Here is a 26,327-nt window from a genome sequence, read left to right as displayed (position 1 = left end):
TGTCAGCTTTCATTTTGCTGTGTTTCCATGCTCGCTCAAATCTGTTTTCATTCTGCTGTAGTCACTGAAGAAGGTAAATTATTATTGATTGTGTCGACATTCAATACAGAATCTGGAGAAAAAGATTTCTGTGCGCGCTTCACCTGCTGGTGCAACTCTGACACAGAACATAAATATGGGTTATTCCCAACTTGGTAAGAAGAATACTTATATATAATGGCCGAGACCAGGATACACCTCCAACAATGCTAAAAACCTTACCTTTCTCACAGCCGTTCAGGCCAGGCTTGCGTCCATCTGGGCACTGACTGCACTTCAGGCCAGAGATTCCCGTCTTACATGAACATAGACCGGTCATCTGTTCGCAGTCATCACGTACGGCTCCAACTGGATCGCAGTTACATGCTGTAAAATGGAAGCAAACCATGATGGCGACGGCGTGTTCCAAGTAGCTAGAAATATTCATAAACTTGTATATCCTACAGGATATTGTATACATTGGAGTCATCTATGTAATGTATAGCATAGCAAGAGATCTTTGTATAGTGCCGGAATATCCAGAGTCATATTGTTCCTCGAACAATATCAAGGAGCTAAACACTTATAGTCTATTCCAGATGAGAGTCTTGAGTAGAATTTCATTCCAGAGGTAAAAAGAAATCAACTAATCTGTATTCTTTGTGCATATGGTGTCCATTCAAGAAGCACAAAGATAATCTCTTTCTATCTGTCATCTTTATGACATCTATGTCTAAGAAGCATGTGGAGAACCGTAGATAGATCAACTGGACTCTAATCTACATTGACCCTCATGGTAAAAATCTTAATATTATAATCTTCATAAGCAGGTGGAAAAAATAATAGGAATATTTCTAATATTTTCAATTTTCTTATAAGTAAGAGTAAGTCACTGTCAGACACTCCAGTGGAGCAAAATATCAGGCAGGATAAGGTCTAAAATGGCCACACCAACATTATTTATTGGGGGAGAGTTGGGACGCACGATACACATAAGATAGTTGGCCGATTATGGTAAAATTGGTGAGGTTAGATGATGTCTAATCACTAGTAGTTTAGTAGTCTGTTCCTTATACGGATTCTGTGTTGGATGTAAAAAAAAATCATCCCTCCATCCACCATATGGATGGTGGGCCTGTGATAGACTTGTGTGTGTACCCAGCAGCCAGTCATAAGGGACAGAGCTGCAGCCATTTCCAACAGGACAAAAGGTCTGAGAAAAGCTACAGTCATAGACATGGGTAGATGCAACCCACACAATTGCCCCAGAGATGGAGACTGCCCCACAGTGGTGGGTTTATTAGGTCTTTTACAAAAATATTTACAACGTAATGATCTGAACCGTCACCAGTAAAGGGGACTGTATCCTGGGGGGCAATAAAGGGGACAGTATAGTGTGTGAGGGCCAGGAAATGGGGTGTTATACTGTGTGGGGGCATTATACTGTAAGAACCAGTAAAAGTGGGGTTATACTATTTGGGAGCCAGTAAAGGGGTGTGTTTTACTGAGTAAGAACTAGCAAAGAGGGGTTTTACTGTGTGGGGACTAGGATAGGGGGCATTATAATGGGTAGGGGCCGGTAAAGGGGGTATTATACTTTGTGAGGGCCTGTAAAGATAGGGAGCTATACTGTGTGAAAACCAGTAAAGAAAGAGGGTTATACTGTGTGGGATCATTACAGGGGGTGTTATACTGTGTGGGGTCATTACAAGGGGTGTTATACTGTGTGAGGGCCATTACAGGGGGTGTTATACTGTGTGGGGTCATACAGGGGGTGTTATACTGTGTGGGGTCATTACAGGGGGTGTTATACTGTGTGGGGTCATTACAGGGGGTGTTATACTGTGTGGGGTCATTACAGGGGGTGTTATACTGTGTGGGGCCATTACAGGGGGTGTTATACTGTGTGGGGCCATTACAGGGGGTGTTATACAGTGTGCGGGCCATTACAGGGGGTGTTATACAGTGCGCGGGCCATTACAGGGGGTGTTATACTGTGTGGGGTCATTACAGGGGGTGTTATACTGTGTGGGGCCATTACAGGGGGTGTTATACAGTGCGCGGGCCATTACAGGGGGTGTTATACAGTGTGCGGGCCATTACAGGGGGTGTTATACAGTGCGCGGGCCATTACAGGGGGTGTTATACTGTGTGGGGCCATTACAGGGGGTGTTATACAGTGTGGGGGCCGGTGAAGTGGAATTCTACTGTGTAGAGCATTCTTAAATAAAATATGGAGGGGTACACCGTAAGGAGTCTGGCTTTTAACTAGACAACATAGCGGAGTATGCAGCACTATTTTGCCCAGATTTTTTTTTTACCAGCAAATAGGAATAGTAAAGAAGGGCCAAGACCTAGAAATCTGAATCCCTGGTTACAGATCCTAGAAATATAGAAAGTTAGCAACAGTAATCTATGACACAATCCATGGAGGATAGAGACATGCAGACATGTTTAGCCCAGACATATTTTTCACATACTGTTGATTTTCCAACCACATCTAGTCCAAGAGGAAGATCTGAGGAAGACAAATACCAGGTAGTCATCCCTTGTGAGTACTGACTAAACATTTCATTTTTGCGGTCATGACTGACTTACAAGAAGTCATTTATTGTAGATTTTAACATTGCCTACAAAGACGAACCTTCAGACGACTGGCTGCAATGTACTTTCTGTAAGGCCTGCTGTTTGCATGATAAGTAATAATGGCCTTAGCGGCCATCAGACTGCCATTGGTTAAATAACCTGAAGGATATAATGACATGTATGCTATTTAGATAAGCCGTACAGTGGTCACTACTCGGCTATCTCCTTGCCTGCAGGTCTTGTGATTCCCTCTACCTGGCTCATTATGCCTGTCCTGCTGCCAAAATGACAGACTCTTGGCTTCCAATACGTAAGTGACAAGTGACTGCCTGTAGGGCGGATATGACCCACAAGACGTTCCTGGACGATGCAGCGAGCCAGCTATGCAAACTAGTGTCTATTTCACTGCATTGTACTAAATTAAACGCTCAGACAAGGAGCAACAAGGAAGCATTGTCTTCCTATAACATAATGCCGGATGTGCTGGGGTCCCCTTATGGCATTGACGGTTCCTGAGCTGGTGAACGCCCCATCGCAGTCATCCATCATACCTAAGCCGGCTCTTCAATGTGTAATTTAGTATCATGCCTTCAGCTTTATATGCTTGAATCAATCCTTGCCTCAGGCTCTTACTATCCGGCGGGAATCACAGGTTCTGGAAATCTATTCCAAAATGTTTTGCTGAGTCCAAAAATTGCTGTTACTGTGAAAGTTAAGCACAAGGTATTCTGCCTCCGGAATGGATAATTAACCGTATAATACTTGATCGCGGCACTGTCTTGTCAAAAGACAAAGTTCTACTCATCTCCTATTCGCATATGTTACAAGCACCTGGACATGAAGAAAGGCTTTATCCTTTATATGAATGTGCATTTAACGCTCCCATTGGAACGGATATCTTAGCCTCTTAGTGAATTGCTGCTAGCAAACCTACACTTTGTTCTCACGTGCGATCTGGTTCTCTGGTGTAGCGTCAGGTGCTGACATTGTGGACTGTGCAGGGAACATAAAAGTGTATAGACTCTTTAAAGGACCATGGGAAGAATATGCAAATCTGTCTTCCATGATGCAATTAGGAAGTCAGCTGCTGCCTCAGTGTTGCAAACCAATAGAGGGCGCTCACTGGAATGTGCAAGCCTGTCTTCCCTGATGTAGTTAGGAAGACATCCTGACTTCCTAATTACATCATGGAAGACAGATTTGCATATTCTTCCCATGGTCCTTTGCGAAGTGGAGTGCTAAAGGCTTAATAAGTCTCCACACACCTATATGGTGGTCTCTCCCTAAGGAGTGACAATATCCCCTAGACTCTTTAAAGGGAGTCTGTCATCAGTCCTAAGTATATCAACCCCTAGGGTCACCTGAACAGTGTTTTCCCCTTGTAAATCGGTGACTCCATTTTTGAGATATTGTTTTTTTTTTCCAATATACAAATTAACTCTTTGGAGCAACGAGGGCGTTGTCATTGCTCATAGAGGTAAGTGCAAATCCCCTCATTGCTCCAAAGATCTCCTTTGCATATTAGAAAAGTCATATCTTATCAATGGAGGAACCGATTCACAAGGAGAAAACACAGATTCACGTGACCCTGGTAACAGATTCATTTTAAGCAATTACCTAATAAAATGTCAACATCATAAACTGTAACTCCAAGAATAATGGAGAATGTGATATAAAACTGGAGTCACTGAGATACAGCAGAACCACATAGAAGTCTATGGGTGTCCTATAATTCATTTGTACAGCTCAGAAATTATACAGGCCTGGACTCCAAGCACTGGAAGTGAAGGCTATACAGTATAATTATATATGGTGCAGATGTACAACAAGAATGGTAAGCACTACCATAGATGAATTTCCCCAGTTACCCCGCAAATCAATTCCTTAGTCCTTATTCCCACTGACGTTTTATATTATTGACCATAATGGTGCACACTAATATTTGCTATTCTGGCTTGGACAAAATATACTAGTATAGAATATGTTGCAATTTTTGTTCACAACAGCCATGGGCCAGTATGAAAAAACAGTAGTTTGCAGAGTCCCATTCATGACAATGAGTCCATGTGTTGTCTATGGAGTCTAGACCAGGAGTCGGGAACCTTCAGCACTCCAGCTGTTGCAAAACTACAAATCCCAGCATGCATACTTGCTCGGCTGTTCTTGGAACTCCCATGGAAGTGAATGGAGCTTGTTGGGAGTTGTAGTTTCATAGCAGATGGAGTGTTGAAGGTTTCCTACCCCTGATCTAGACCATGCAAATTTGGACTAGAATCATGGCTGTGAAAGTAAACCAAAGGGGAGAAATTTTAGTAATAATACTAGTGTAAAATAAACTTAATTTCACTAAAATCATTAGCTGCAATGCTCTGTGCTGCTGTTAATAATCAGAATAATTACTGACTGTTCTTTTCCATTGCAGTGGACTTAGCAATCATATCAACCTTACAATATGATGATTCCTGGCTCGATAGGGGAAAGGTCAATGGCGCATCGGGAATAGGTGACTATGTCGTTTTTATAAATGCTATTGCATACGATACACCATTCTGATACATTGACACTATAATATACTTAGAACTCTTCCCTCATCCTTTTTCCCATTCAATCCATTCTTCCGGTCATACTCTCTGATTTTTCTAGGTGACACTCACGTGTACAGCCGCTTTTCTTATCGGTCACAATCCCTCGGAAATTCCAGAATCCAGGCTCACAGCGGTCACACTTCAGTCCACCGACACCGGGTTTACAGGAGCACTGGCCGGTGGTAGGATCACAAGTACCCCCATAGGAACCGTGGACGTTACACTGGCAGCTGCCTGGGAAAAGCAGAGAGAATCTGTGTCAATGACCTGTAAGGCTTTCATGTCATTTTAATTATCCGTTTCACTGCCAAACTAAAAATCCAGCTGGCAGCCAAAGGTAAGAGGACACATAAAGTTATGCTCTATGTAGTGAGACATTAAATCTTTTAAGTAGTTCCATATGGCATCCTCCGCTGCCAGTGTGTCATTGTGCGCGGCTGTGCGAGGGACAGTGATAAAAGGTCACGAGTCCCTGCAGCGAAGAGTTTCGTATAACACCACATCGGGGATATATACTTGGACTGGGTTATTTAACCTTGTCCATTCACGGCGATAAATTTATGGCTACGAGCCAATCCTCTTTTATTATCACGGGGAACTATCACTTATGGTGACTGTTTACCCTGCGCCCAATTGTGTTAAATACCAGGCAAGTCACAAGAGGCGAAGACGTCAACACGTGACAATAATAGACCGCACTTCCACCTCCTGTTTCTATTTAGTTATTCTGGTTATTTATCACAGTAAGTGATTTAGTCAATGAGCAAATATTTCCCTAGGACCAGTCAACCCGCCTGCTATCACCTACAGGCAAAATGATGACTTATTCACAAATACTACCCATGATTCATTGCAGGCTTTAAGCCCTTGCATTGAGAAAAAGGGTTAATCAGTCGGAGGCTAAGCTGACGACACAGCGAGCAATATGTCACCGTGTATTTCTCTGCATTTAGATGTCAGCTATTAATAACCGCGCACAGTAACATAGCAGGTGACAACACGGACCTAGAACAGCTGGCACGGGATGCAGCCATTTCCATCTGTAGAGGTGCGGAGAAAGTTAGGAAAAAAAAAACAAAAAAAACAGCAAGATGAATTTCTAGGATTCGCTGTGACTTTGGAATGAGCGAATTAATCTTCAGCTGGCTGCTGGAAACATGTGTTGTACAGCAAGTGTGGCTCTCCATTCACAGCCAGTGAGATGCGGCGTCTCCAAGAAGACGGAGAAGGAGATGGATTAAGCTTGCCATATTGCCCTCTTTCTCCGAACGCCGGGGCGACAGAGATAGCAGCTGTCTAAAGCCTGGCTAACAGGTGCTAGGTACCTTGGCTGACATTTACAGAATGCTGCTTGGGGTGAGGATTGGGAAGAACAGAACATTTTTTTTCATTATATAGTGAGTTTTCTTCTCGCAGGAACATGGCCCTAAAGCTAATGTGAAAAGGCACCTCCATCTGTGATTTCAGGAGAGCACTGGTCAGAGTTTATCCATAATACTACATAAACCAGACTGGGGCCTAGGGTGCTGCCTTATCTAGGGTTCTGCCTTATCTAGGGTGCTGCCTTATCTAGGGTGCTCTCTTATCTAGGGTGCTGTCTTATCTAGGGTGCTGTCATATATAGGGTGCTGTCTTATCTAGGGTGATGCCTTATATAGGGTGCTGCCTTATCTAGGGTGCTGCCTTATCTAGGGTGCTGCCTTATCTAGGGTGCTGTCTTATCTAGGGTGCTGTCATATATAGGGTGCTGTCTTATCTAGGGTGCTGCCTTATCTAGGGTGCTGTCTTATCTAGGGTGCTGTCATATATAGGGTGCTGTCTTATCTAGGGAGCTGCCTTATCTAGGGTGCTGCTTTATCTAGGGTGCTCTCTTATCTAGGGTGCTGTCTTATCTAGGGTGCTCTCTTATCTAGGGAGCTGCCTTATCTAGGGTGCTGCCTTATCTAGGGTGCTGCCTTATCTAGGGTGCTGTCATATATAGGGTGCTGTCTTATCTAGAGTGCTGCCTTATCTATGGTGCTGTCTTATCTAGGGAGCTGCCTTATCTAGGGTGCTGCTTTATCTAGGGTGCTCTCTTATCTAGGGTGCTGCCTTATCTAGGGTTCTGCCTTATCTAGGGTGCTGCCTTATCTAGGGTTCTGCCTTATTTAGGGTGCTGCCTTATCTAGGGTGCTCTCTTATCTAGGGTGCTGTCTTATCTAGGGCGCTGCCTTATCTAGGGCGCTGTCTTATCTAGGGTGCTGCCTTATCTAGGGTGCTGCCTTATCTAGGGTTCTGCCTTATCTAGGGTGCTGCCTTATCTAGGGTTCTGCCTTATCTAGGGTGCTGCCTCATCTAGGGTGCTCTCTTATCTAGGGTGCTGTCATATATAGGGTGCTGTCTTATCTAGGGTGATGCCTTATATAGGGTGCTGCCTTATCTAGGGTGCTGCCTTATCTAGGGTGCTGTCTTATCTAGGGTGCTGTCATATATAGGGTGCTGTCTTATCTAGGGTGCTGCCTTATCTAGGGTGCTGTCTTATCTAGGGTGCTGTCTTATCTAGGGTGCTGTCATATATAGGGTGCTGTCTTATCTAGGGTGCTGTCTTATCTAGGGTGCTCTCTTATCTAGGGTGCTGTCTTATCTAGGGTGCTCTCTTATCTAGGGAGCTGCCTTATCTAGGGTGCTGCCTTATCTAGGGTGCTGCCTTATCTAGGGTGCTGTCATATATAGGGTGCTGTCTTATCTAGAGTGCTGCCTTATCTATGGTGCTGTCTTATCTAGGGAGCTGCCTTATCTAGGGTGCTGCTTTATCTAGGGTGCTCTCTTATCTAGGGTGCTGCCTTATCTATGGTGCTGTCTTATCTAGGGAGCTGCCTTATCTAGGGTGCTGCTTTATCTAGGGTGCTCTCTTATCTAGGGTGCTGCCTTATCTAGGGTTCTGCCTTATCTAGGGTGCTGCCTTATCTAGGGTTCTGCCTTATTTAGGGTGCTGCCTTATCTAGGGTGCTCTCTTATCTAGGGTGCTGTCTTATCTAGGGCGCTGCCTTATCTAGGGCGCTGTCTTATCTAGGGTGATGCCTTATATAGGGTGCTGCCTTATCTAGGGTTCTGCCTTATCTAGGGTGCTGCCTTATCTAGGGTGCTCTCTTATCTAGGGTGCTGTCTTATCTAGGGCGCTGCCTTATCTAGGGCGCTGTCTTATCTAGGGTGCTGTCATATATAGGGTGCTGTCTTATCTAGGGTGATGCCTTATATAGGGTGCTGCCTTATCTAGGGTGCTGCCTTATCTAGGGTGCTGTCTTATCTAGGGTGCTGTCATATATAGGGTGCTGTCTTATCTAGGGTGCTGCCTTATCTAGGGTGCTGTCTTATCTAGGGTGCTGTCTTATCTAGGGTGCTGTCATATATAGGGTGCTGTCTTATCTAGGGTGCTGTCTTATCTAGGGTGCTCTCTTATCTAGGGTGCTGTCTTATCTAGGGTGCTCTCTTATCTAGGGAGCTGCCTTATCTAGGGTGCTGCCTTATCTAGGGTGCTGCCTTATCTAGGGTGCTGTCATATATAGGGTGCTGTCTTATCTAGAGTGCTGCCTTATCTATGGTGCTGTCTTATCTAGGGAGCTGCCTTATCTAGGGTGCTGCTTTATCTAGGGTGCTCTCTTATCTAGGGTGCTGCCTTATCTATGGTGCTGTCTTATCTAGGGAGCTGCCTTATCTAGGGTGCTGCTTTATCTAGGGTGCTCTCTTATCTAGGGTGCTGCCTTATCTAGGGTTCTGCCTTATCTAGGGTGCTGCCTTATCTAGGGTTCTGCCTTATTTAGGGTGCTGCCTTATCTAGGGTGCTCTCTTATCTAGGGTGCTGTCTTATCTAGGGCGCTGCCTTATCTAGGGCGCTGTCTTATCTAGGGTGATGCCTTATATAGGGTGCTGCCTTATCTAGGGTTCTGCCTTATCTAGGGTGCTGTCTTATCTAGGGCGCTGCCTTATCTAGGGCGCTGTCTTATCTAGGGTGCTGTCATATATAGGGTGCTGTCTTATCTAGGGTGATGCCTTATATAGGGTGCTGCCTTATCTAGGGTGCTGCCTTATCTAGGGTGCTGTCTTATCTAGGGTGCTGTCATATATAGGGTGCTGTCTTATCTAGGGTGCTGCCTTATCTAGGGTGCTGTCTTATCTAGGGTGCTGTCTTATCTAGGGTGCTGTCATATATAGGGTGCTGTCTTATCTAGGGTGCTGTCTTATCTAGGGTGCTCTCTTATCTAGGGTGCTGTCTTATCTAGGGTGCTCTCTTATCTAGGGAGCTGCCTTATCTAGGGTGCTGCCTTATCTAGGGTGCTGCCTTATCTAGGGTGCTGTCATATATAGGGTGCTGTCTTATCTAGAGTGCTGCCTTATCTATGGTGCTGTCTTATCTAGGGAGCTGCCTTATCTAGGGTGCTGCTTTATCTAGGGTGCTCTCTTATCTAGGGTGCTGCCTTATCTATGGTGCTGTCTTATCTAGGGAGCTGCCTTATCTAGGGTGCTGCTTTATCTAGGGTGCTCTCTTATCTAGGGTGCTGCCTTATCTAGGGTTCTGCCTTATCTAGGGTGCTGCCTTATCTAGGGTTCTGCCTTATTTAGGGTGCTGCCTTATCTAGGGTGCTCTCTTATCTAGGGTGCTGTCTTATCTAGGGCGCTGCCTTATCTAGGGCGCTGTCTTATCTAGGGTGATGCCTTATATAGGGTGCTGCCTTATCTAGGGTTCTGCCTTATCTAGGGTGCTGCCTTATCTAGGGTTCTGCCTTATCTAGGGTGCTGCCTTATCTAGGGTGCTCTCTTATCTAGGGTGCTGTCTTATCTAGGGCGCTGCCTTATCTAGGGCGCTGTCTTATCTAGGGTGCTGCCTTATCTAGGGTGCTGTCATATATAGGGTGCTGTCTTATCTAGGGTGCTGCCTTATCTAGGGTGCTGCCTTATCTAGGGTGCTGCCTTATCTAGGGTGCTGCCTTATCTAGGGTGCTGTCATATATAGGGTGCTCTCTTATCTAGGGTGCTGTCTTATCTAGGGAGCTGCCTTATCTAGGGTGCTCTCTTATCTAGGGTGCTGTCTTATCTAGGGTGCTCTCTTATCTAGGGAGCTGCCTTATCTAGGGTGCTGTCTTATCTAGGGTGCTGTCTTATCTAGGGTGTTCTCTTATCTAGGGTGCTGTCTTATCTAGGGTGTTCTCTTATCTAGGGTGCTGTCTTATCTAGGGTGTTCTCTTATCTAGGGTGCTGCCTTATCTAGGGTGGTCTCTTATCTAAGGTGGTCTCTTATCTAGGGTGCTGTCTTATCTAGGGTGCTGCCTTATCTAGGGCGCTGCCTTATCTAGGGTGCTGCTTTATCTAGGGTGCTCTCTTATCTAGGGTGCTGTCTTATTTAGGGTGCTGCCTTATCTAGGGTGCTGTCTTATTTAGGGTGCTGCCTTATCTAGGGTGCTGTCTTATCTAGGGTGCTGTCTTATCTAGGGTGCTGTCTTATCTGGGGTGCTCTCTTATCTGGGGTGCTGTCTTATTTAGGGTGCTGTCTTATTTAGGGTGCTGTCTTATCTAGGGTGCTGTCTTATCTAGGGTGCTGTCTTATCTGGGGTGCTGCCTTATCTGGGGTGCTCTCTTATCTGGGGTGCTGTCTTATCTGGGGTGCTCTCTTATCTGGGGTGCTGTCTTATTTAGGGTGCTGCCTTATCTAGGGTGCTGTCTTATCTAGGGTGCTGTCTTATCTGGGGTGCTGTCTTATCTAGGGTGCTGTCTTATCTGGGGTGCTCTCTTATCTGGGGTGCTGTCTTATCTGGGGTGCTCTCTTATATAGGGTGCTTATTTGCATATTCCTTGTCCTTAATTCAATCTGGTGATACTTCTTCTCTACTTGTGTAACTGAGCAATCTCTGCATCCTCTGACAAGAAGAGAGGTTGTAGTGCATATATGTCCACCTCAGCTAGGGGGCGCTACCAGTACCAAGGAGGACCTTAAGTTATGAGTTATAAGTTTTATCAGTTATGTCAAAAAGGCAAACTATATTTAATTTATATTAACTGATAAGATCTTTATTATAATATAATGCTGTGTGCTTATTAGTTATATTTTTATCTCCTACGATAGCGTATAACCTTATTGTTTCAGTTTCTTGGTAGCGGTATACATTCTTTAAACAGCATCTGACATATAGATGATATATAATATGATATATGACATTTTCAAATAGTCTAAATCTATTGGTCCAGTGGATTCCCAAAGGCTTCTGTACCTGCCTCACCTCAGTGGCCATATTTACGGATCACAGAGGTGACATTTTCCATATGAGTCAGTATCACTGTTCCATTATGCAGTCTATACTGGTAGCTGACATGACGGCGTCCATTACTATGGGTGGTTGATCATTACTACATCCCTTTCTACACCATAAGAGTAAAAGTCAGTGCATCTTACTTGGGCATCCCGCCAGGCCGACTCCAAGGGCAGCAGTGACATTGTCAGGGCAGCAGCCATACACCGTGTGACTGCAATGTGGGACCACAGGAGGCGCACTAGTGGAGGCAGCTGTGAAAAAAAAGCAATGGTATAAGGGCATTGAGGTTGCAAACACCACAGGAGTTACATTTCCTTGCAATAATCCGCTCTCAAGGCTCATTTCACTCTCGGTGGCAGATCTATGTGACAGAACTCAGGAAGCTTGGCGAAACACATGGCGATGTGAAAGCAAAATACACAAAGCGCATTTTCACATTAAAATGATGAAGCTGCTGCAATTTCACTAAATCAAAATGCCCTGCGAGAGATTGAGGTGATTGTGAGCTGCACGGAGAGAAGAAAATATCTCTGATTATAGACGGAGACATCCAAATCAAATGTACTATATAAGTGGAGAATTATAGATCAGTCCTTCAGTAAATATAGATCTATTTAGGATTCATTAGAACGTAGGCTTTGATTCCTGTCAAATAGGGGTGGGCGTAATTATATTAAAGAACTGCTGTCACATCCGCGTGGCGAAAACAACCATTTGGTGGACAGAACCCGTAGACATTAGAAGGAAAGTCTATCAATTATCGAAGAGCCGCAGCTTCATAAATATTTAGGAACTCATCAATTACAGCCCGGATACTATATGGATATAGGATATAAAGAGAGCCCACAAAATGGCCGCTGCCGCTGTCCTGCAGGGTATATCCTGAAATGTATGGTGTCAGAGAATACGATCCGCGGTCATTAAGGTATAAATTATGAATTTGCAGGAATCTTTATGCATTGCGAGAGGAGCGTTACCAGAAGGATGGAACAATAATGAGGCATATCATTGTCTTTAATCATCTCAATTGTCGTTCCGTATTCAGGATGGGAGATGGTGGGTTTTCTAATTTGCATAATAGCAAAAGCCTGGTGAAAGCTTCAAGCCAAGGAGAAAGTACTGAAGAACTTAAATAGAATTCAATATCAACAATACCTTTCGCGGGATGCAAAAATTTCCCCTTAAAGGAGTAGTGAAGGACTAAAAACATCACCACTGCCGCCTTCTTCTCGTATCCATTGGTCACATGGCAATGCTATAGTTCGGTGCCATTGAAATGAATGGGGCCAAGTTGCAGCAAGGCCATGTGACCAATGAACATGATGTCACTTCCTGAAAAGAAAGCGGCCATGTTTAAAGGGCACCTTTAACCCTTTTAATGAATGCCTGCCATACTGAAAATGCAGTCCGATACTGAAGGAAGAGCTGAACAGAGTGAATGATCTCACTTGCCAGCTCTCCCTAAACGTCTAAGAGGCCCCCATGAAAAAGAGGTGTCCTCCAAGCATCCTAGGCCCTAGGTCGGGATGTGGTGCGCAACACAAATGGGCCTTTACAGAGGAGAGGTATGGCCGTCAGAATGCGCCGCGCCTCCTGGAGTCCGACTTAGAAAAGTTGGCAAGCACGGGAAACTTGTAATTTATTTATGAAGTATTTAGCATTTGGTTTCTTGGAGTTAAAGACTGACCCCAATTCTATCCATGATAGTCAACTTCTGTCATATGGGAACAGTCAAAGCAGACCTTATATGGACTGACAGATGTTTCCTGACCATTAGACATCTGCACATGCAGGGGCGTAACTAAAGATTTCAGGGCTCTGGTGCAAAAGCTCAGCTTGATCCCCCTGCATAAGTTCTGCTCACATCTGTCACCCGGGTCCCATCTGTACATTTTAGCAGCATTTATACTTCCCCTTCTTCTCTATGTGGTCCCAGATCACCATGATGACTTACTCACATGTCTGAGCACACAAGCTTCCTATCATTCTTACCCGCTGTCCATGCCCCCCATAGTAATCATTGTCTCCGATGGTGCCACAACCTCCCCACAGAATGCTTGTTTGACTATATACTATAGTAAATGCTTGTTTTGCCTATATAGAAAGGAAATGATAGAAGATGACCTAGCCCTAGGGTGCTGAGAGTGGCCTGTGAGGCCCTCATAGTTACCCCAATGTGCCCGTGTGTAGCTGATTTTTTCCAGGACTCATTAATTGATATGTTATGCTTAGGATAAATTAAATATCAGCGAGAGTCAGACACGCGGACTTCGGGCTGATCAGCTGTTTGAAGTCGCTTCGGTATTTGCATGAGACCGGCCACCTCTTCTATAACTATAAAGCACAGCGTTGTACATTTGTGCAGTCGTTCTGGTTGGTGCCACAGCTCACCCCATTCACTGGAATGGCACTGAGCTGTGATCAGGCCATGTGACCAAGGAGCGTGACATGGCATGGCCTGAGAAGTGGAAGCACCACTGCCTTTTCGATCTGCTGGGACTCGAGACACCATGGATCTTTAATTGATGTTCTGAGGATAGATCATCAATAATAAGTCCTTGAAACCCCCTTTAAGGCTAAGGTCCCAGATAGTGGGCCGCAGCCAAAAAACTGTGCGGGAAAAAAAAAAAAAACACTGCGGTAACGCATTGCATTTTTGCTCATAGCGTTTTTTGCTCCCATTATACCTATAGGGAAACTGTCGGCATTCCCCTAGGTCCATGCTGTGATTTTGAAAACTGCAATGGTATTTTAAATTGCAGCATCTGCGCAGCACGTATTTTTCCGCAGCGGTTGGATGGGATTCGCTAGAATCCCATCCACTATGCAAGGACTGTAAAACATGTTGTTTTGGGGGGATTTTGCCTGCAGCATTTACATAATGTGGGCCCTCGGCTTCACAGCACATTTCTCTTTCCTGTCCTGAAGTTTTATTACAAAGCACTCAGCTGACTTAGGCCTGGTTCACATCTGTGTTCGGTATTGGAACCCCCCAAACGGAATATCGAACAAATAGACAAGTGGTGAGCACTGAAAGCACACAGACCCCATAGACTATAATGGGGTCCATGTGTTTTCCACACGGGTTCCACACGAATCATGCAGAGAGAAAAGTAGTTTGTGCAGACCCCACACGGAAAACACACAGACCCCATTATAGTCTATGGGGTCTGTGTGCTTTCAGTGCTCACTAGAGATGAGCGAACACTGTTCGGATCAGCCGATCTGAACAGCACGCACCCATAGAAATGAATGCAAGCACCTGTGATGCTGACTTTGCCGGCGGCCGGCCGGTGTCACAGGTGCTTCCATTCATTTCTATGGGTGCGTGCGGTTTGGATCGGCTGATCCGAACAGTGTTCGCTCATCTCTAGTGCTCACCACTTGTCAATGTGTTCGGTATTCTGTTTGGGGGGGGGGGTCCCTATTCGGACTCCCTGAGTGTATTACCAAACACAGATGAGAACCAGGGGTTGGCTGCACCTAGGCTGGATACACTGTAACAAAACCTCAGCTTGTTATTGACTTTAGAACATGACAAGAAACCGCAACATCAAATATATTAGCCAGTTCCATAACCTTTTATTATTCATTAATTAAAGCAGTATTTCACCTATTGACATTTATGGAATATCCATAGGATACGCTATAAATGGCTGATAGGTAGGAGTTACGTTTCAGGAACCTCCATCTATCTATCAATGGCGGACCCGTCATGTTAGATGACAACAAATGGGGAAGGAGTATACACAATGTGTCCTCCAGTAACGTCTATGTGATGGAAACACCAGGTAAGTGGATTTCTGGGTTTCTCCATAGGTGGTGACAGTGCATACGGGACATCATGTATTGACCTAATTATACAGAAATCCATTGTATAAACTCTATTACTATTTTACTATTATAGTATTTTACATCTGTGACAACTACAATTACACCTAAAAAGAAACAAGTGGACTTGCAGGACTGAATGTTTTATTTTTTAAGGATCTTTTCAACAGCTATTGACAGGTTGTCACTCTGGGAATTTACATTCAAGCGTGTGGATATTTATTAAAGCACAGTGCCCAGGAAGATTGATGCTGCCTTTATAATATATCCCCTAGCCCGCCTGTTGGAGCGAGATTAGTGTGACTGTGAATATACTCAGGTGAATGATAGAGCGACTGCACCGGTTACACAAAGCTCACTGCCTGCAAATGTATGGCGGCCACATATATGGACTGTGACAGTTCTATTATCCAGTATTATAGGGACTTGTCAGATTATTCAATGTTCTAGATCATTGGGCAGCCATAGAAGAGTATATCAAGCTCCCATCTAAGGGCCTGTTTAATGTTTGTGTAGTTACAGACGGCATTTGGAAAAAGAATGGAGACATGTCCTAATGCCGGGCATTGTGTGGACCCCTGAGCTCCATTATAGTCAATCAACCATGGAGAGCATAGAATCCTAAAATAAGTAGGATCTTGTGCTGTCTGTGATTATGCAAAATACGGACATGTGAATAAGCACTAAGGATTGTAAGGAATTGACCTTATATACAAAATATAGAGATGTAGCAGAGCTTGGTTTGACATTTGTGAATGTTTGTCTTTAGAATAAAAAGTCAGCGACATGAAAACTACATATAAAAAAATATGCATATTGTATAATCCTACTAATCCTACTATTGTTATAAATGTGAAAGTTTGTGCGTTTGGATATTTGTTCCTCAATCACGCAAAAATGGCTGAACGGATTTGTCTGAAATTTGGCACATTCATAGATTGCAACCTCGATTAAGACATAGGCTACTTTTTATCCCAGGAAATCACATGGCTTCCCGACCGCTATGAACGAATTTATGTTCATACTAGACTAGACTAAAGGACCCTTGATGATGTCAGCACAGGTCCTTGATCCGTTCTCAGATAGATCACGCTATTATGTGGGCGGAGCTACATGCTATTTTGTACGCAGAGCTATATAGTATTGAACCAGACAGTGTGGAAGCTGCTGAACATGGAGTCTCATGGAAGGTCAGGAGAGTAGAGAACATGCAGGCTGTGTGTGGGCAAGAGGGATATATGGGGTGTAGAGTTTGTGTGAGAAAGACAGGGGAATGTGGTGTTCAGGCTCTGATGGGGGGAAATTTCAGCATCATCCGTTCAGTCGCTTCTAACACAGTAGCTGCTCAGACACTGACATAAGAAAACCCCATGTAATCCAAATTGCCAGATGTAGCAGAGCTTAGGCAGAGCTGTAGCACAGCTCGGTATGCCGTCCATATGCAGAGATAGATACAGCTGGGTATGCTGTCCATATGCAGAGATGTACATACAGTTGGGTATGCTGTGCATATGCAAACATGTAGCAGAGCCAAGACGCGGAAGCAGGCAGATCATGGAGAGCAACAATAGGCTAAATATACAGTCCTATGAAAAAGTTTGGGCACCCCTATTAATCTTAATCATTTTTAGTTCTAAATATTTTGGTGTTTGCAACAGCCATTTCAGTTTGATATATCTAATAACTGATGGACACAGTAATATTTCAGGATTGAAATGAGGTTTATTGTACTAACAGAAAATGCGCAATATGCATTAAACCAAAATTTGACCGGTGCAAAAGTATGGGCACCCTTATCATTTTATTGATTTGAATACTCCTAACTATTTTTTACTGACTTACTGAAGCACAAAATTGGTTTTGTAACCTCAGTGAGCTTTGAACTTCATAGCCAGGTGTATCCAATCATGAGAAAAGGTATTTAAGGTGGCCAATTGCAAGTTGTTCTACTATTTGAATCTCCTCTGAAGAGTGGCATCATGGGCTACTCAAAACAACTCTCAAATGATCTGAAAACAAAGATTGTTCAACATAGTTGTTCAGCGGAAGGATACAAAAAGCTGTCTCAGAGATTTAACCTGTCAGTTTCCACTGTGAGGAACATAGTGAGGAAATGGAAGACCACAGGGACAGTTCTTGTTAAGCCCAGAAGTGGCAGGCCAAGAAAAATATCAGAAAGGCAGAGAAGAAGAATGGTGAGAACAGTCAAGGACAATCCACAGACCACCTCCAAAGAGCTGCAGCATCATCTTGCTGCAGATGGTGTCACTGTGCATCGGTCAACTATACAGCGCACTTTGCACAAATAGAAGCTGTATGGGAGAGTGATGAGAAAGAAGCCGTTTCTGCACGTACGCCACAAATAGAGTTGCCTGAGGTATGAAAAAGCACATTTGGACAAGGCAGCTTCATTTTGGAAACAAAATTGAGTTGTTTGGTTATAAAAAAAAGGCGTTATGCATGGCGTCCAAAAAGAAACAGCATTCCAAGAAAAACACTTGCTACCCACTGTAAAATTTGGTGGAGGTTCCATCATGCTTTGGGGCTGTGTGGCCAATGCCGGCATCGGGAATCTTGTTAAAGTTGAGGGTCGCATGGATTCCACTCAGTATCAGCAGATTCTTGAGAATAATGTTCAAGAATCAGTGACGAAGTTGAAGTTACGCCGGGGATGGATATTTCAGCAAGACAATGATCCAAAACACCGCTCCAAATCCTCAGGCATTCATGCAGAGGAACAATTACAATGTTCTGGAATGGCCATCCCAGTCCCCAGACCTGAATATCATTGAACATCTGTGGGATGATTTGAAGCGGGCTGTCCATGCTCGGCGACCATCTAACTTAACTGAACTTGAATTGTTTGTCCAAAATACCTTTATCCAGGATCCAGGAACTGATTAAAAGCTACAGGAAGCGACTAGAGGCTGTTATCTTTGCAAAAGGAGGATCTACTAAATATTAATGTCACTTTTCTGTTGAGGTGCCCATACTTTTGCACCGGTCAAATTTTGGTTTAATGCATATTGCACATTTTCTGTTAGTACAATAAACCTCATTTCAATCCTGAAATATTACTGTGTCCATCAGTTATTAGATATATCAAACTGAAATGGCTGTTATAAACACCAAAATATTTAGAACTAAAAATGATTAAGATTAATAGGGGTGCCCAAACTTTTTCATAGGACTGTAAGCGGACTATCGCCAACAACAACACGCAGAAGAAGTCACGGGCAGAGGCTAATATATATTATATTTATATTATAAGGACACATTATAATAATTATATATTTGATATTTATATTATAAAGCCAAATATATAACACACTTTACCTAAATGATATTGTTTCAGCAATAAAGCTAACATCATTGGTGAGATTCTTACTTACGGCTGACGGATAATATTACATGCGGTAGGTGTTTTAATTATATTCGGTGATAATATCTGGTGGGATTATGATTTATGCTTAGTGGGAATATTACATATAGTTGGAGAGATGATCCCTTACTGCTAGCAGAATGATTATGTTTAGTTAGCTACAATATTACCTGTAGTCATTGGGAAAACTATATATAGTATGCCATCTTATTACTTAGATTTAGTAGGAATATTTCTTATAAATTTGTGATATTATCTTTCAATCAGTAGGAATATTGTATATAGTGTGAGAGATTATTTATTATGACGGATTGGAGAGTTACAAGTAGTTTTACTGTGAATTTGCTGAATTATTTTGTGTAGTTGATGGGACTATTACATGTAATCTTAGAGGATTATTAACTGTAATTGCTGGGAATATTACATGTAGTGGATGAGAATGTGACGCATGGTTAGCGAGGTTATAATTTACGCGTATTGGAAATATTAACTGGAGTTGTCGAGAACATTAATTGCAGTTAGTAGCTTTCTGCGGTTATTTAATGGAAATATTACTTGTAGTGGCTGGAAATATTATGTAAGGTTTGAGAGAGTATATTTTATACTTAATGGGATTATTACATACTGTATAGTTAGTGGAATTATCACATTTACACAGTCCAGTCATATTAATGTGACCACCGCCTACTTTTGACGTCAACGTTAAATAACCAATCGCAGAAGGCACGTGTCATCAGCCATCTGGGTGTTCTCATCATTGTGGAAAGCACGATGGATCAGCACAAGTATGCATCTATCCTTGCGGACCATGTTCACCCCAACATGCATAATGTTTTTCCTCGGGATGATGGCATCTACCAGCAGGACAATGCGACGTGTTATAAAGCTCGCAGTGTACGTGTGTGGTTTGAGGAGCATCAGGATGAGTTTACTGTACTCTCTTGGCCAGCAAATTCCCCAGACTTGAACCCAATCGAGAATCTGTGGGACCACCTCTATCAGGTTATTCATGCCATGGATGCTCAACCGCGTAACCTAGCGCAGCTGGCCACGGCACTGGAGTCGGCATGGCTCAACATCCCAGTGACCATCATCACAACATCCCCTCTCTTCCTGCACGTCTCGCAGCGGTCCGCTCTGCCAAAGGTGGTTATTCTGGATTTTGACTGGTGGCCACATTAATGTGACTGGACTATGTAGTTGATGGGAGTATAGCATGTAGGTGGCGGGGTTTTCTATGTTTTATACTTGACATATCCTTAGAATAGGATATCCATTACTGATCAGCAAAGGCTCAACACCTGGCCCCCAGCAGATCGGCTGTTTGAAGGAGCTGCAGCATTTGCGTGAGTGCTGCAGACTGTTCAGTACCTACCAAGCACAGCGCCATACATTTACACAATGGCTGTGCTTGGTATCGCACTATGATACTCAGTCCATTCACGTGACTATGGACCTATGAATATCGCATGGAGTGCAAAGCAGATGCAGAAATTGGGGAGCCTGCTGCCGCTTCAATCAGCTGATCCACTTGGGTCCCAGGTCTCAGATCCTCAAGGATCTCCAGCTAATGGTCTATCCTTAGGAAAGTATGATTATAGTTCTGGTCTCCTCATATTGAGAAGACATCTTATGGGCCCCAAATGTCTCAGCCCAAGATAGTTGACAGATTGCAGAGCGTTCCACCATAGGATCCCACCAATTATATTGTTACATAGTAGATTAGGTTGAATGAAGACATCAGGCCATCAAGTCCAACCTATAACCCTACAAGCCCCTACAGTGTTGATACAGGGGAAGGCTAAAAAACCCATGGCTCATGCCAATTGCCCCATTAATGCCTATGGAAATGATAGAGAATTTTGTCAGTGCCATAGACTTAAAATGAAGTGGCACATGAACAACCATCACTGCATTGTAATAGGGGAACCCCTTCTTTCTTATCAATGGGAGTCCCCTTAGTGATCTGACACTGTGCCGTGGATTGGGAGATAACCCCATTAATAGGAATATTGCATGCTATCGGGATCACTTGTCACATGTGCGTACACTGCTAGACAAGCAGGAAATATTACGGTATATTTTTATCCGCAAAGTGGCTCCAGGAATTGGATTGTTTGTCCTAGTCCTTTACTGAAGCATTCGATAATTTACAACCGTCCCTCATTATATGTAAAACACGGCGCTGGAGTCCACGGCTTTTTATCTAAGCTCTTTTAACCTTCTCTGGATTGAACCATGAAAATGTTACATCCGCCTTTACGTAAATACGTGCTGCTTTCTGGGAATACAGTACATAAAGGCTTCTTATTTGCACAGTGTAAAAAATAAAAATAAAAAATTCAGATTTTACTTTTATGAAATCAGTCCTCGATGTTGTAGTAAAATGCTGCCATTAACACAAGTCTTGTCAGCAGCGCCAGGGGTCACAGCTGACTGATGACTTTGACCCAGCAAATTATTGGCACACACTTGCCGATTGACTGAATACACATCATAAATTTTAATGAGTTAATCTCACCAAAACTGTATGCATCAAAGACCTATAAAAAAGGACATTTTATAGTGCAAATGGCGTTCAATTTAAAACACAATGCGTGTGTGTAAGGTAGAGGAATGTGTGTACGGTTATCATCTCTAATATGGAGGAACATGGGAGCGATCACAATGAAGCAAGACTGCACAGTGGTGGACTTAGAAGAAAGATGGGGCCCTATTATGGGGTCGGGTATTGCCATTTTTATGTTTATTCCCACCCCCTGCTTCATAACAATGTCATTCCTCTATTGAATTCACATCTAATAGCAAAGGGGATGGGATCAACCAGAGACTGTACCAAGGGCTCCATACTAAATGGTCACAAAGGATACCAATCCAGGGGCCACACGGTGGCTCAGCGGTTAGCACTGCAGACTTGCAGCACTGGGGTCCTGGTGTTCAAATCCTGCCAAGGGCAAAAAACCATCTGCAAGGAGTTTGTATGTTCTCCCCGTGTTTGCATGGATTTCCATCCCATATTCCAAAACAGATAGGGAAAAAAAAAAAAGTACATTGTGAACCCTATGTGGGTTACCAATCCTATATAGTAGTGGAAACAAGATGGATCAAGCCCACCATGTGACCTGCACCAATTGGAAATTCAACAGGGTTTACTTTAATAGTTAGCAACATTTGAGTTGCCCAAATCCAACCACTTAAGTCCTGACAAGGGACCACCACCAAACTGGACAGGAAAGCTATGTATGGTGGGGTTTTCATAAACCTTAACCCTCTTTGGCTTCTGTTTAGCCTAAGGGAGCATTCACACGGCGTAACGTCCCGCGAGATTTGGCACGTGTACGCCGCGTGACCCTTTGCGTGCCGTACACGCTCCCATTCATTTCAATGGGAGCGGGGAGCGTATGCGCCGCGCTAGTAACTAGCGCGGCGCATACGCTCCCCGCTCCCATTGAAATGAATGGGAGCGTGTACGGCACGCAAAGGGTCACGCGGCGTACACGTGCCAAATCTCGCGGGACGTTACGCCGTGTGAATGCTCCCTTAGGCTGCATTCACACTGAGTAACGCTGGCGTTTTTTGTGCTTATTTTTGCACATAGCGCCGTGTTAACGCCGCGTAGCGCCGCGTTAACGCCGCGTATAAGCCGCGTTTTCGCCGGTCAACGCCACCGCAAAATAGCGTGGCGTTAACGTGGCGCTACACAGCGTTAACGCGGCGCTATGTGCAAAAATAAGCACAAAAAACGCCAGCGTTACTCAGTGTGAATGCAGCCTTAGAGAGTGTTTTAGGATAAGGCCCCACAGGCCGAAAATGCAGCACTAAAGCGCTGTGGGAACAACCGCAGCATGAACGCATTGTGGTTCTTCCCGCAGCGCTTTGAACAGAAAGTTCATGTAGTTTTCCTCCGCGGACTTTCTGTTACATTTCCGTAGATATAATTGACATGCTGCGATTTTCAAACGCACAACAGTTTTGGAAATCGCAGCTTGTCCACGCTGCGTTTTTTTCCGCAAAGTGGGCACTTTGCAAATACTGTAAAATGCCGGAATTTTTTCCTGGTGAAATCACGGGTTTCCGGCCCATGGGGCCCCGGCCTTAAGGAACTCGGCCGGGGCTAGTTCCAAACATCTTGGAGAACTCAGCACAGATCTTCTATGGATGTAGGCTTGCCTCAATCCTTCTGTCTCTTCATGTCATTCCAGACAGACTGGATGATGTTGAGCTCAGAGCTTGTGACATCATCCAAAGAGCGGTCACACCACATACTGAGGGGATTCAGTTCTCTTTTGGCTTTTCGTTTTATTATTGCTTCTATTTCTGCAGCATTTCCTACACACCTGACATAAACCTATGCATAGTAGTGTAAGAATGAGGATATGGCCATAAGGAATCAAAATGAGCATAGAAATACATCTCTGTATACACTGTAGAAATATCCAGAAATATATATTTAGCATTTGTCAGTATTTAGCATTTTGTTTGTCTTGCACATCAGTTTCCCTAGCAGCCAGAATGATAAAGCAGAATTATCTCAGCCTGACTTTCCTATGGACCAATACATCTTTATGACGGTTTGAGAACAAGCGAAACAATAAAGAAAGAAGCAATGAAGAAAAATGGGTATAGAGTCTAGCCGAGAGTACAAGACCCTATAGAAAAGACTAGAGGGAGGCGAGTCTAGAACTGACCCTACAAAGAGCTACAGAATACCAAAACCTAATAATAGCAACTAGTAGGATGACTATAGCAATTTGGAATATCCTCGGATTACCTTGTGAGGTCCTGCGAGATATTCCACTATTGATTTTTCATTCCTAAGAGTTTTTTTGTTAAAGTTAAGCGGTGCAAGGAAACTTTGTCTCCAGTTTGGCAGGAGACGTTCTGCGGCTGTAGAGTTAAATACAGTATTCCATATTTAAAGACTTCTCGCACAAATAAGCCTCTCATCTGCTTACTATCATTTGTCAGCTGTATGACAATAATCCAAATCCTGCCGTGAATTCCGTGCCAAGAGATTTCGCTCAGGAATCTGCAAGCCTTGTAAATGGTCAGAGATCTTATCGCAGATCAGAGGAAATCATAAGGAAAAAAAAATACAGCCCCCAGTAGGGAAGGGATTAGTGGAAACTGAAAATTAGAATAATCCCGTCTCTCACCTCGGCAGGGACCTTGTCCAGCCACGTATAGGTCTTGGCGTCTTTCGCAGCGAGTTTTCTTTAATTCACAATCATTAGAATAAGTTCTACCATCGGATCCACAAACCTAGAAAAGATAGAGCAGAGGTGCAAACCGTGACTAGGTCAGGCAGTCTTAAAGGGAGTGTGTCACCAGCGTGAAGCATATTAAGGCTGCATTCACACGGAGTAAACGCTGGCGTTTTTTGTGTGTTTTTTGCACATAGCGCCGCGTTTACGCCGCGTAGCGTCGCGTTAACGCCGCGTATACGCCGCGTTAACGCCGGGCAACGCCACCGCTAAATAGCGCGGCGTTAACGCGGCGTATATGCGGCGTTAACGCGACGCTACGCGGCGTAAACGCGGCGCTATGTGCAAAAAACACACAAAAAACGCCAGCGTTTACTCCGTGTGAATGCAGCCTAAACCTGCATCACAGTTAGATGGGTCAGGCCTATTTACTCGTGAAAATTTGTGGCGGAGATATTCATCTATGTCATATTATGCAAATGAGAGGTCTGGAGCACTGGGGGCGGCCCCATTGCTATAAACTGCTACGTCCCGTACTGCTCTAATGTGACAGCGAGATATCAGCATAGCGCCCTGTCTCTGGCATTCAAAGAATAAATGGGGGAAGGAGGTGCGTATTAGAGCAGTGTGGGGTATAGTGGTTTGAAGCAAGGGAGTCTGTCATCCTAGTGACAGACTCCCATTAAAGTGACCAAAGACTATAAGCTTTCATGAGTAGCAACCAAGAATAATGGTGTGACCAAACTGACGTCTACTAACTATGCTGTGACCAAACATGGTGTGACCAACCTGATGGCCACTAACTATGGTGCAACCAAACGAACGGCCACTAACTATGAGTTATTCTAGATTCTTCATTCTAGAATTATCTCCCTCCTGGATGATCGGTGTACTGTAGATCCTATCACTGGGCACTCTGCCAAAGACTGAGGCCCTTTAGCTTTTCCCTAAGATGAATATGTCTGTCTTTAGAGTCCCTAGCACAGAAGATAGATCGGGATACCAAAGTGCAAGTGAACAAACCACAGCAATGAGCGCATAGAGCAGACCTCTTATAACTGAGAATCATTGGGGTCCCAACTGTAACATCTTACCCTAGCAGTGAGGTTTCCTGGGAGTATATGTATATATGGCAGGTCAGGATTCAATTATGCAAGGCTACTATCTCTAATATAAAAACATGGATCACACTGTGTTCAATGGAGTTATGTTTATGAGGGTGGTGTGACGCCTTACGGGTTCACAGCACACTGTCTTTGCAGATAGAATTGTGCACCCATTATTTAATTAGCATATTTATTAGGAGCAGTAAGTGTGACGCTTGGATTATCAAGACCTGTATCAAACACTGAACGTATGTTGAACATAAATTGTATATATAGGAATATAATGATGGTATACTCATATAGACTGGGAAAAACATTGAGTGGAGAAAATGCATCATATCGAATATTGTTTAGGCCCCTTGCACACGACTGTGATTGAACATCATGGCCGATGCTCGGGTGGCACACGGATATCAATGAATAGGGATGCGGAAGCACGGACACAAAACCTGAAAGGAATAGGACCTGTCCTGAGTTTAACGGCCCAGACTGTTGACCTGTATATGGCATGGGCTGATACAAATAAATGGTTCAGTGTGCTGTCTGGGAAACAGTCATGTGCATGGATCCTTATACAAGTGAGGGCGGGTTCACACCTGCGCCCCAGTCTCCGCTTTTAGGTTTCTGTTTTCTGCTCAAGAAACTGGACAGGGGACGGAAACCGGCAGTCGCCTTTTCAAACCCATTCATTTAAATGGGTTTGCAAAGTGTCCGGCCGTGAGCGCCTGTGAGCGTTTTGGGGTCTCTACGGCAAAACCGTTTTTTTTTAGTCGGACACAACATCGGATATGCAGGACTTTGTGTCCGGTTAAAAAAAAAAAAACGTTTCACCCTGGAGACCACAAAACGCTCACAGGTGCTCACGGGTGGACACTGACTGCCGGGTTTCCGTCGCCTGTTGGCAGAAGATAGAAACCTAAAAGTAGAGAGCGGGGCGCAGATGTGAACCCGCCCTCTATCCAAATTTTTAGATCTGGGGCTAATTACACAGTTTTTTTTATGCTAATCCTATGGGGTATATTATGCACACGGAGTCGTTTATGTTCTTGTAGTTGTTGACTATTTACATATATATATATATATATATATATATATATATATATATATATATATATTTATACCTGTATGTCTATATACTATATCTGAATGCAGATGCTATTATTTACCTGTACTTTGGATACAAAATTTAAAGTGTTAAGGAATATGTTGCTCTATAAATACAATGTATTATTATTATTATTTGCATGCATATACCATATATGATTTGATGAATTTTCTCCCTTCGCTTGATGTTGTTACCTATATAAGTATTTATACTGCTATTATATTTG

General features: G+C 43.8%; 1 protein-coding gene across 2 annotated transcripts in view; it reads right to left on the bottom strand.

Moving 5' to 3' along the window:
• AGRN (agrin) overlaps nt 1-26,327 on the bottom strand; it is a 428,413-nt gene that overhangs the window by 81,005 nt on the left and 321,081 nt on the right. For both annotated transcript variants that reach the window (XM_075279649.1, XM_075279650.1), the window contains 4 exons: nt 23,843-23,948; nt 11,614-11,724; nt 5,259-5,423; nt 262-405 (listed from right to left, as the gene is read on the bottom strand). In XM_075279649.1, coding sequence (XP_075135750.1) covers nt 262-405; nt 5,259-5,423; nt 11,614-11,724; nt 23,843-23,948 — 526 coding nt within the window. The remainder of the gene's footprint in view (nt 1-261; nt 406-5,258; nt 5,424-11,613; nt 11,725-23,842; nt 23,949-26,327) is intronic.

This window comes from Leptodactylus fuscus, chromosome 6 (genome assembly GCF_031893055.1).
Source record: "Leptodactylus fuscus isolate aLepFus1 chromosome 6, aLepFus1.hap2, whole genome shotgun sequence".
Taxonomy (NCBI): Eukaryota; Metazoa; Chordata; class Amphibia; order Anura; family Leptodactylidae; genus Leptodactylus; species Leptodactylus fuscus.
This window is presented reverse-complemented; position numbering and strand designations above follow the sequence as displayed.